Raw genomic sequence first — 11,923 nt, 5'->3', positions numbered from 1 at the left:
TTTCATATTTTCTCAGGTTTTCAGGTTGAATTTGAAAATAATATCTTTACATGAAGTGTTTTGTCTAACATAAATAAGCAACATTTATTTTTCTGAGGAAATAAACTTAAAAAAAAAAAACCAAGTGACAGTGAAACCTCAGCCTGCTGGTGTTAAATCTAAATGTGACTGACCCATTGTGTATGAGCGCTCTGAAGTCCTGACTGGATTTGACGTCGATGAGGAAAATTGCCATCATCAAGTAGAAACAGGAAGTGCCAAAGCAGACTCTGTAGACTGCCGAGTAGCCCACCAGCATCTCACAGTGGCCCCCGCCATGGGCCTGATCACACACCATGTTGAAGAAAGGCACCTGAAACACACACCCATACTGATTTACCACRGTGTCAACATTCCTGTCAAAACTCTGAGGAAGAAAAATGCAGACATTAAGAAAAAAAATGTCCCCTATCTCCTGTATCTGCATCTCTCCTCACTCCTGTCTCTTCTGTCCTGCACTGTCTCAGCAGCGCCCTCTAGCGACAGGAAGTCAGAACAGAAACAAAAAAAGAACTAAGCTCCTTTCATGTCCTCAAAACTTTTAGTTTCTGTTTTATCATCTCTTTGAAATGAAAACTATTTTCAGGTGCTTTACTGTATAAAATATTTCCCTAAATGGTAAATGGCTTGAACATATATAGCACCTTATCAAGTTCACTTGGACACCAAGGCGCTTTACACTTCATTTACCTGTGCACACACACATTCACACACAGATAAATGTTTTTCTCTGTTTTTGGCTCTTCTTTTTTACATAGTAATTTTTACTTCTTGTGCCATTTTCTTTGCTAGCAGCAGCCTGTTTTTTTTTTAGAAAGTCCCAATTTTTTCCTCATATTGATGATTGGTGAGTTTTAAATTAAAAAAAAAACTGAATGCAAGATCTGTGACAGGTCACTGTCTACTACATGCATTTTTTACTCTTGAAAGAATCCAAAGTGACTGAAAATATATCAGAACAGAAACAAAAAAGAAGTTCATAAAAGAGCCATTTGGGTTTGATAAGGCAGACATTTTTAATTTGCTGTTACATGTTTTATTTTGTAGTTGGTATAAAAAAAATTACCTTTAAACCTATGAATAATCCCAAACAGAACACAGTGTGAAAAAGAATTTTAGTTCCAACAAGGTGATTCTTATCTCAACAGTAATAATTAAAAGTTGAGCATGCACATTACTCATCACCTTTCATGCTAGAGTTCAGACTAAAATTGTCTTTGGATGAAAAAGGAATGAAATCAGCCATCGAACTSTGAAAACACTAGAATATTATGCACACATTGTTATCATCTAAAGCAGGAGTGCCAAAACTGTTTCCTCCAAGAGAACCAGATTACAAGTTTATCAGAGGCCTGTGAGCCAAATGCATATATGAAATAATGCTTACTTTTTTTTTTTTTGGTTTTTTTAGCCTGTGCACTTTAGAAAGTTTATGTATGCTTGTGCAGTAAAGGCTCATGGGACATTTCATAAATTGATAAAATACCAGTATTTGTGGTCTTATAAAGTGTTCAAATCTACATGTGAGCTTAAATATAAAATATATCTTGCAGTCTTAATATAATTAAAAGATAAACTCAACACCATGACTGAAAACCAGCTGCACTACAGCCCCTTATATCACTGAGTGAATCAACAGTGTTTCTATACAGGATGACAGGAGACATTAACATGTTAACCATGACCACTCTGGTCTTAAGTACATGTTGTGAATGAGCAGAGTTTCTACTACATCACAAGTGTRGCTCAATATTTGTTAAACTGATTGAGTGAAAGTCGTGTGTTAGCTAAAGCTGATTAGCTGTTGAAGTGAGTTGATGTCAAATGTTTATCACTTGTACTTTCTGAGATTGTTATTCAGATGTATCCACTGATTCAAGAGATATTTTGCTAAAAACAAACAAACCCACAGTCAGGTAAAAACATGATTGCCCACTGTTTGGTCATGGTTGATCTGTCTAAATTGCTCACATTTTCCCTGACGAGCTCAGAGACGGTGCGGGACAGCATGAGGCAGGAGACGGCACAGCTCATGATGTGGAAGAGGGTGTACATGACCCGTGTGCTGGTGGACGATTTGACCGGGGGGCAGAAGGCACAGCAGAGCGAGCAGGGGGCCGGTCCACAGCAGCAACATATCTGAGGAAAAGAGGAGCGGGTCAGCGTCAAAACACAACACAAAGTGATGCAAAAACAGAGCAGAGCACTGATGCATTTCTWTTTTTAATGCAGGGCCATTCAACTGCTGGTCTGCGGGCCACATCTGGCTGCATCCATCTGTCTGATCCACCAGTTTTTTTTTACTTAACATAAAAATAAACTTTTAATCAATGGTGCATTTTAAATCTATAATTTAATGCAATAAAGTAAGCAAATTTACAGGGTGAAAGACAATACTTGTTCTTTTACATAACAGTGTTTCTCCTACCATTATCAGACAACCCCACCTCATGTGTCTGGCCCCTGAGCTGTTGGTATTATTGAGTAACTGGCTCTCGGAGCAACTTAGTTGAGTATCACTGCTTTTATTTCTAATTAACTTGTCCATGTTTCGATCTTTTTACTCTGTTTAAAGATTTCAGGCACATGYAAAGTAGACATTTTGTAAAGTTTTGTGTGCATGCCATAAAGAAAGCCAAACTAAAATCTCTCTAGTTAAAATTTTAGGACGACATTTCTCAAACAAGACCCCAGAAAACACAGAGCCTWCCAAGTACGACCATCACAACAAACACTGGAAACCAGCAGCACAAGTTTTTCAAGGGGCCCCAAGCCTGATGTAGCCCTTTATCATTTTTTTTGGCTTTCCCAAAACTGACAGAACCTCAAACTGGTTMATTTGAATATAATAACTAAGAATGTGTGATATATGTCAGAGTCAGAGCTGCTTGTTTGAGCCTTGAAGTCTGCGTCTGTCAGTCACAAAGTCTATTGTAAGAACATAAACAAGGGCTAATCAACTAAACTTGTCTTGGGGCCACAGTTAGTGCAGGCCAACAGCTCAGGGGCCAAATATCCAGCAATTAAAGTCATTATGTAAATAAAGCAAGGATTACAAAGATCTGTTACCTGTGAAACAGTTTATTTAATTTTTATTTAATCATAAATTCAACACACAGAATGATGTATGTAACAGAAGTAGTGATAATAAAACAAAAATCAAAAATAACCCATTATGCCTCCTATTTAACACAAATATGATTGTGACATCTCTGACTTGCCAAATTTTTAAATCAATTTTATTTTCGCTTTCATAGTTTTATCTTCAACTGCTTGTAGTTTTAACTGTCTTAAGTGTGTATAAAGATGGTTTTTATCAGCTTCTAGCCAAGATTCTGAYGYTTCTGTAGATTCCATACATGTCTATGTTTAACTAAATGAACTTAGAGTAATTAAAGTAGAAACTGGGGGTTTGGGCTGAAGAGATGAATGAACGCCAGTTGAAAAGGCCTGACATTTTTAACTGTTATTTAACTGACTTGTTCATCTGACCTGTGCACAAGGCAGGTTGCACTAAAGTCTCTTTAAAAGCCAAGAGATAACAAGTAGATTTTGAAAATTRACAGCTTCACAGTGAATGTGTTGAAAAGTGTCCTTTGTTCATTTCAACAAGTCTTGTGATTATAAATTTATCAGAAGTGCAACGATACAGACAATTCCCAATTCGGTTAAGTTTGTTACTTAAATGTCACGCTTCAATAATTTTTCAGTACAAATAAGACAAATTTCCATGCCTTTCTTAACTCGTAATTTATTTAACTTAATTATGAATATTTGATTAACCTCAAAAGAACAGTATTTAAATGAAATGTTGCTAGGCAGAGTAGTCGAACACAGATCCTCTGAGCCTTCAACACATATTCAGAAGACARGCTGATAAAATAAATGTTAARAGTCTGTATTGTTTGATACATAGTKTATTGAACCTAGAGCACTGTATTGAACAGTTTTAWACAGATACATGTGTTGTTGCATGACAGATACTGTATTGACATAAAGGAGCATCAAACCTTAAAACTCARCCATCAAATGCCTGAAAACCATAAAAGCATTATCAATAACCTGACATCAATGATGCTTCTGTTCTGTTAATGAATTTGTACCGAGACATCTCRCCTGAAGCTTGTTCAGATTTAATGCTACATTTTTCTAGTCAAAGTTTAATAATTAACCTGCAGCACCAAACCTTTAGGTTGCAAACAGTGGATCCATGAATGCACAGAGTCTGAGCACCGCAGGTCAGACAGTCTGGAGCGGAGCTGGGTTGTGTCAAATAACCTACATTACGTGTTTGGCAGCAGGATGGTTGGCAGCAGATTAATCTGAGTCCAGCAACATCTGGTTGCTTCTGATTCTGGTGAATCAGGATTGGATGTAAGCTCATCACTGCTGATCCTGAACTAAATTGAAGGAGGCAAAAGCTCCAAACACATCTGCCTGATGCCTTCGCTGACTCAGCACATTTCAGCCTGCAGGTCTGTGGGGTTCATCTGGGTCACCACATGACCAGTAGGACAGGAAAAAAAAGTTCCACGTCTCTGCTTTTTAAACTGTTTTACCTTTTCATTCCAGGACTTTGAAGCACCCCTCCTTGCAGTACTCCCCCCACCAGTCCTACACTTCTGCATGACAGTGCAGAGTCCCCATAAATTATTACTCATCACGTGGAAGTTATAATCTGAAGGATAATACAAAGAAGATTACCCAATATAATCTAACTAAAAGGAAGACTAACCAAACTAGATCTTCAGTCRTGAACAGGAACCAAAAATGGATTTTATTCTGCAAAACTCTCTTAAACAAACTGTCTATTTTGTCCTCTATCTATAAACATTAAAATGTTTTCAATATTCTCAAAGATGTAGACTGCAGTTTTCAACTGACTGACAAATGTGATCGATGGCAGCAGGAAGACCAGAGTTTTTCTCAAGTTATTGTTCTTAACCACTCTTTAGAGTTACATGTAATATTTGTGGATTTTTATGTTTATTTTTTATCTCTCTTTATATTTATTAATGATTTTCAGAGATTATAAAGTAGCTTGTTTCCCACCCCAATGGAGACAAGCCATTTAATGAGACTTTATTTATTATGTACTTTATGAAATTATTTTTAAAACCTTTATTTCATCTTTATTGAAGCAGGAAGTATACCACAAAAGTTAAAAAAAACTTTTTCAAGGGAGGTAAAATTAAAAACATCCAATTGAGAAAACAAACAATCAAAATAACAGATATAAGCACATWCAATTAACAGTTTTAAACAATTTTAAACACACACGCCTATAAAAAAAGTTCTGTTAAACAGATTAAGGTTTTGACTTTCTTCCAAACAGATCAAAGCTTTTTGTGTTAAGATTTGTCTCAAACAAAACTAGTGAAAACTGTAAAAGTCATGAAACATTTATTTAGCCGAGTTACAGAAAGGTATTTGTCCTGTGACCCAGTTTGTCGTTCGTCATGCAGGCTTACTGAAGTTGTTACACTGACAGAGATTATCTGCTATAAACACAGAATAATCACTTAGATTTAAATTTAAAACAAATAGGTCAATAAACCAAAAAGAGGGTGTTTAAAACACAARCCTTTTAAAGACGAGAGCAAAGAAACCTTTATTTTTTGCTCTTAATCATAACACTTTAGAGCAGAGCACAAGCTTCTCRAATTTGAAATGATGTTTATTTAACACAAACATGATGAATCAGGTTTATTCCTGCTGTTTGAGAGGAAGAGAAATGAAAAATCTCCAGCATCTTTCATAGATTTCTGAAGGTTAATATAAGAGCTCCTAACTATTGAACACACTGAATTTTGAATAAAAAGAAATCCAACAGAGCATGGAACCCTATTGAAACTGCTGATTTTAGTTATTATTATTTTGTTGTTTTTATTTTTCATCCATCAGTAAAACTCATTMTGCAGCCCAAACTGCAGASAMTAATRAGCAGATATTTAAGTAACTTCAGTTTGTGTAGAGGGGAAAAGTATTCAGATCTATAGGGGACTATATAATCAAGGTCTTTGCGTTTGGACCTTAAACCTCTAAACTTTGTCACAAATTTATTTGGCTTATATCTTCATAACTCTGCCGATTATTTAATTTCCGACAGTGCAAAAACTAATTTTAGATTCTTCTCAAAGATAGAAAGTTAATTGCCAACATGCTGGATCTACATGCAGGAAAAGTAGTTCACATTTAAATTGTGATTTAGGCCTGGGCAAATGGCTTTGGCAAACTAACTAAACACAAATTCATCACAGCTTCAGAACAATAATAGATTAGATAAAAAAATCATCCTGTTAGAGTCAATCCCGAGTTAGTCAAACAAATTTGACAAGCATTGAGTGGGCCCTCTAACACACAAAATTTTTTCATGTGAAAATCACAGATACTAACAAATACCCTTTCTCTGAAGGATAATAGGTAAATACGTAGATAAATGTAATAATGCACAAATTAAGTGTGTTGGGCCTGAACTAAATATGGTGATTTGGTTAGATAACAAGAAGAATTGGGGAAGAAATAAATGTTTCTGCATGGTTCTGTGTTTTAGTTTTTCTATAATTTGGTGTAAACTTTAAGGAGGTTTTGTGACTACTGAACTGAATTTTAGATCCAGTCTTATTTTTTACACTTTTTAATCAATTATAAGTATTTTCTTTGAACGGGAGAGAAGTGGTATGTTTCTGCTCAGTGCATTCTTCTGCAGTGTAAACAAGAATCGATGACATTCTGATGTAAAAAGAACCGCCCCTAGAGTGTGACCAGGGTGGGACCAGGGTCCAGGGGGTTTGGGCTTGGTTACACGTAAGACATGAGTTGAGAAAGAGACTAGCATCAGCAGACACACGGCTGCAGGGCAGCTGAAGACTAATGATACATGGTCGAGGTGGGCCGGGTCCTTGGCAGACCGGGYMGACCGGGAAAAAAAGAGGCTGTGAATTTGGACGGTCTAGCCTCCTGTCAACCATGACGACATTAAACAGAAGCAAACTTAGATCAAAATTAGAAAAATATCAATATATTAGTGTTATTAATATCACAAAATAATAAAACTAACTTAAAGGTAATATTTGAATAACTAATTGACCTGCTGTAGGTGCATGTTTATTTTATGTTTTTTATGACAAAAATACTATTTAAAAACACGTCTATACAAATGATAAAATTATTCAAATTACAACCGCTAGAAAATGTTAATTTTTATATTGCCATATTTTTATTTAAAATGTATTCTTTTCTTCGTCCGCATTACTAGCATAAAAAAATCTCTGGTCGGCCCACAATGCATTATGGGATACGTTGGGCTGGGAAGGATCCATCAGACCAGTCCTTTGATTCGGGCCAAAGGAAGGACGTATTTGTCGGCCGCATCGGAGGAGTCTTCGGTTTTGGACGGCCTTCGTCCCGGCGCTGTGACGTATGCGGCCGACAAATTTGGTCTTCGGAGGACCCGGCCCCGTTTTGGACACAGCCATTGACTCTAGTTTTTGCCAAATTGTTTCTTGTTTGTTTTATAATTGTTGTTCTGTTTTCAAGACATATAACTTAAACATTTTTTAATCCTGACACTTTCATGTCTTCTTTGAGCTACCTGTGCACTTCTCTTTTACAACTTTTTTATTGTGTTTGGATTTGGTTCAGATGTAGATACAGCTGACTGGGGATTTATCTTCATAAAGAAGTTTTATAATCTATGGAAGCTGAGAGCAGACGTTTTCCGCTGCAATTTTTTTCCCATGGTTTTCTCATGATAATGTTATATTATGTTGTTATCATGAAATAACAATGAGCATTTTCTCAAGGAAAAGGAGGAACTTTCCTGATGATTTTCTGGAGATAACGAGTTGTGGTTTTCCTCGTGTATCATTCAGTAACCATGGAACCTTCAGCGGAAAACGTCTGCTCTCGGCTTCCGTAATAATCCTCTCCTTTGTATCTTTCTTTTTAAAYTGTTTCTTAAAGTGCCTGTGACATGCAAATGTTTCACATACAAAAAGTCAAAGAAAACATCTTTCTGTTTTAGAAACTTGGCATAATACACAGATTTGACACATTCCGTCACATAACTGACAGATTTTCTTTTGAACTTGGCTCAATAAAAGTAAAACAAGAAGTGACATCATAGGGGAACTTTTCAAGAAAAGGAACACCCAGATCTTTGTTTATTGAAACAATATTACTTGAACTCCGACACATCTTTATTTCTCTATGATAGTGACTTTGAATAAACTAAAGAAACATCTGATTCTTCTCTACAGTTTGTGTTGTTAGTTACTGTAGCCACACTCTGCTCATATGCAGACATTCCCCTTTGACATCATTTCCTGTTACTTCACATGTGAATATCTCAAGAACGGTTCATCTCAGCAGTGTGAAATTTGTTTTGCAACACCTTATTAATGTTATTTTTCCAAAAATGCATTCATATCTAATAAAAAAATTGATGTCACAGGCACTTGAACGTCATAACGTTGGAATTTTGAAAAATTCTAGGTTTGTGGCATGTCTGTCTTTTTACACAACATTGAACAATTGAAAGAACATCCCCCAAGAGTGATTCCAAAATTTCTGCCCTTTTTTTGTTCATTTTCATTTTTTTGATGGCAGGTGAAAATTAAAGAATTGTAAAATCCAGTAGAAAAACATTTCAGTAAATTTAACCACAATGTGAACATATTTTTTTTACCCAGAGGTCTGTAAAGTACTTAAAACAACAACTAAGCAAAAATAAAATCACCTTAACAGAAAATTACTTTGGTAAAAAAAAATACCTTAACTGGTAAGCAAAATATTTTTGTAAACGTCATAAAACTGCTCACAAAAATTGGAAAATAAAAAGTATTTTTACACACACTAAGAAATRAAGTGTTAAATTTATCTTACCAAACTGGTTCCACTTAACCAAGTTGAGTAAACTGAGCAATTTACACATTTTGTTTTAAAGAAACATGTATGGTTTTACATTTACTCAACTTGGTGTAGTGGAACCAGTTGACAGAACTTGGTTCAGTAAATTCAACACTTTCTTTTTTTAGAGCCCATAAACAACTATTTTCATGATGCGTTCAGACAGATTTAAATTTTTAATGTGTAACTAGGGGTTAAATTTTTAATTAACAAAGTAAAACTATCATTTTTAGGATTTAAATGTAACAAAATAAAAGTAAAAGTTACAATAAAAATAATTGGTAAAATTACAAAACCTGAAAAAAATTACTATAGTACTGTGAGGTAGTAAATGTAATTAGTTACTATACACCTCTGTTTAAACTAAAGTGAAAATGTATACAAGTCTAATTCAGTGAGGCAGTAATATGTAAATACCACTTTGGTTTTCTATTTTAACCTAATTTTTTTTACCTAAAGTGTAAAAACCTAGAAATTAATGATCTTCTGCAAACTTTCTAAAGACCAAAACCGGATAAAAATTAAAGTTTTTAAACAAACATATTAATCAAAATATCATGAAACTCAAATAACTTCAAATGAAAAACTCTGTCAACAACCAAGTCCGAAAAAACCTCAACAAGTCTTAGACTGATTCTTTTTATTAAAGCATAAAAAAGGAGAATTTGTTTTGAAATATTTTGCATAAAAGTTTCTGGTGTTTTTCATGTTTCTCATGTACTGTTAGATTTCTGTAGTCCTGTAGTACACTTTACTACAGTACATTCAATACTTTACTGTTTCAGCTTCATGTCATCTTAAAGGGACATTCAGTACTTTTTGTTTTACTGCAGTAACACAACARTTATCAGATAATATATACATGTGAAGGATATATGTGGAGATTAGCTCCAACACTGTAATGCTCCTAACAATAATCCATCAGTAATAATAATCCAATCCAGCAGCACGAAAGGAAGTTTGCTTTCCCTCATCCTCTTTTATAATGTTATTTTTTTATGATGCTACTTTTCCACATCATTTGAATACTTGTCTCTATTTACTGACAATATGTAGGAAATGACCAATAACATTCCAGGAGCTTCATGAATACTTAATGCCCTCTATCTGCACTTTCACTATTCAGTTTTCAGTTTTAGACATTTTTACCACCATTTTCCCCCCCTGCAATCTGCAGAAACCTTTGGCCCTCCTGGGCTGCTCATCAGCTCTCACCTGATAGGCCACCATGTTAAGGAAGTAGCTGTAGAYGCTGGTGCGGCTCATCCCCTGTGAGACAGACATTGTGCCTCTGAACAGCTTGTCCTCGCCCACCACAACTCTACATTTGGCCATGAACTCGGAGCACAAACAGCTTTTCCTCAGAGAGCCCACAAAGATCCTCACATCCTCGACGAGGCCAGAACAGAACCTCAGAAAGGCCTGTTAGGGAAGGGAGTCCACAGAGTCCAGCAGGTCGTCCTTCCACGCTGCTTCTGATGGATTAGCAGTGAATCTAGTCCCACTGGGCTCCTTGTAGCCGAGGCCCTCAGCATGGGCCCCGGTTCAGCAGCATCACAAGGGAAAGAGTTGTTTTGTTGCTCGTGTCCTGCATGCCTTCACTCTCCAACTGTGTTGGCTGCTGCCAGGAAAGAAGGAGAGATGGTGGTGAAAGCCCGGTGCCCTCCCTCATCCCTCCCCCCCGTCCCAGTCAGATTAGGCCGTGAGTGGAGGGAGGACAGGGAGGGGGAGGTTGACTGTGTGTCTATTCCATCTGTTCATCCTGTCCCATCCCCCAGCACTGAATCAACACCACTAAAAATCAGAACGAACAATATGTACATATTATTAATTATCATTGAATTCAGACTCGCAGAACTCTGAAAGTCCAGGTGTGACTCTGAGTGTAGCCACAGCTGTAATCCCAATAAGTTCCCTTGGTTGATTTTTGAGCCAGAAACAGGAAGGACTGAACTTCCTGTGTTCATGTTCCTTCCTTTCTTGGAAGAACACACCTGCCCAGAGTTTGTAATCAGCACACCTGTTCCTTACCATGAGTTCCTCATTTATACATGCTTGATTTTTACAGAGTCTTCTCTGTTCTATCAAAACAAAGAAATAAGTCAAAACATTTATCACAAAGTTATCTCACAAATTTGTATTTGGGTTCTTGGTTCCTCTTCCTTGTCATGTACATGATTATATTGTGAAATGTGGCTGTGTGGTGTGCAGTAATTAGAGCTGTCGCCTCTCAGAGAGAACCTCACAGCATCACCTCCCATCCTGGGGAACCTCCTGAGTGGTGTATAAATGTTCTCCCTGTGCGTGGGTGGGTTTTCTCCCACAGATCAAAAACATGCCTGTTAGGCTACTTGGTAACTCTAAATTTTCCTTAGGTGTGATTGAGCGTGACTGGTTGGGTCATTTGTCTCTATCGGACAGGTCACAAGTCTATTACAGGACCACAGTAGCACCATTTCCCCAGTGACCCAGAAAAGAAAAGCAGATAAAAAAAATGGGTGATTGAACTTTTTATCTTCATCTTTCTTGCACACAGAAATGGGCCAGTTTCTGTATTAAGTTTGAACTTTTGGTATATAAAGAACAAATCTTTTTTTTTACCCTTGTTACAACAGCACAACAAATTTAAGGCTTTCTCAAAATAATAGAAAGAAACTCTTTGAAGATAAATCTTGGTTGGTTTCTATTATGTTTACTGAACATGATAGAACTGTCCCAACATAATAAACAGGCATCAAGTTCATCTTAAAACACACCTGTGCTCGTTGGCTCAGAATGACAGTTAAATTGTTTTGCATCATTTTAATGTTTTATTATTATTTACAGTATAATTTGGCCAGTGTCAGTTGTTTTTAAATGTATGAAACATTCTAAAAACAAGTTGAAATGTTCATTATTACTCTGTAAAAGTAGGCCTGTTTTCTCTTGATAAATCAAAGATATTTGGAGCTTTTACTTGTCTAAGGGCGGGGGG

The 11,923-nt window shown here is 36.3% G+C and overlaps 1 protein-coding gene across 2 annotated transcripts in view; it reads right to left on the bottom strand.

The window, feature by feature from the left end:
* Positions 1–11,923, bottom strand: part of serinc4 (serine incorporator 4) — a 38,251-nt gene that overhangs the window by 16,968 nt on the left and 9,360 nt on the right. The window contains exons 1-3 of one of the 2 annotated variants that reach the window (XM_014021435.1): positions 10,165–10,675; positions 2,011–2,178; positions 174–352 (exon numbers count right to left, since the gene is read on the bottom strand). In XM_014021435.1, coding sequence (XP_013876889.1) covers positions 174–352; positions 2,011–2,178; positions 10,165–10,284 — 467 coding nt within the window. In that variant the 5' untranslated portion in view covers positions 10,285–10,675. Of the gene's footprint in view, positions 1–173; positions 353–2,010; positions 2,179–10,164; positions 10,676–11,923 lie in introns of those variants that run through there. The other variant, XM_014021436.1, reaches the window with a different exon arrangement.

The sequence above is a fragment of the Austrofundulus limnaeus genome, unplaced genomic scaffold (assembly GCF_001266775.1).
Source record: "Austrofundulus limnaeus strain Quisiro unplaced genomic scaffold, Austrofundulus_limnaeus-1.0 Scaffold292, whole genome shotgun sequence".
NCBI classification, from domain to species: domain Eukaryota; kingdom Metazoa; phylum Chordata; class Actinopteri; order Cyprinodontiformes; family Rivulidae; genus Austrofundulus; species Austrofundulus limnaeus.
Note: the sequence above shows the minus strand (reverse complement) of the source record. Positions and strands in the feature narration are given on the sequence as shown.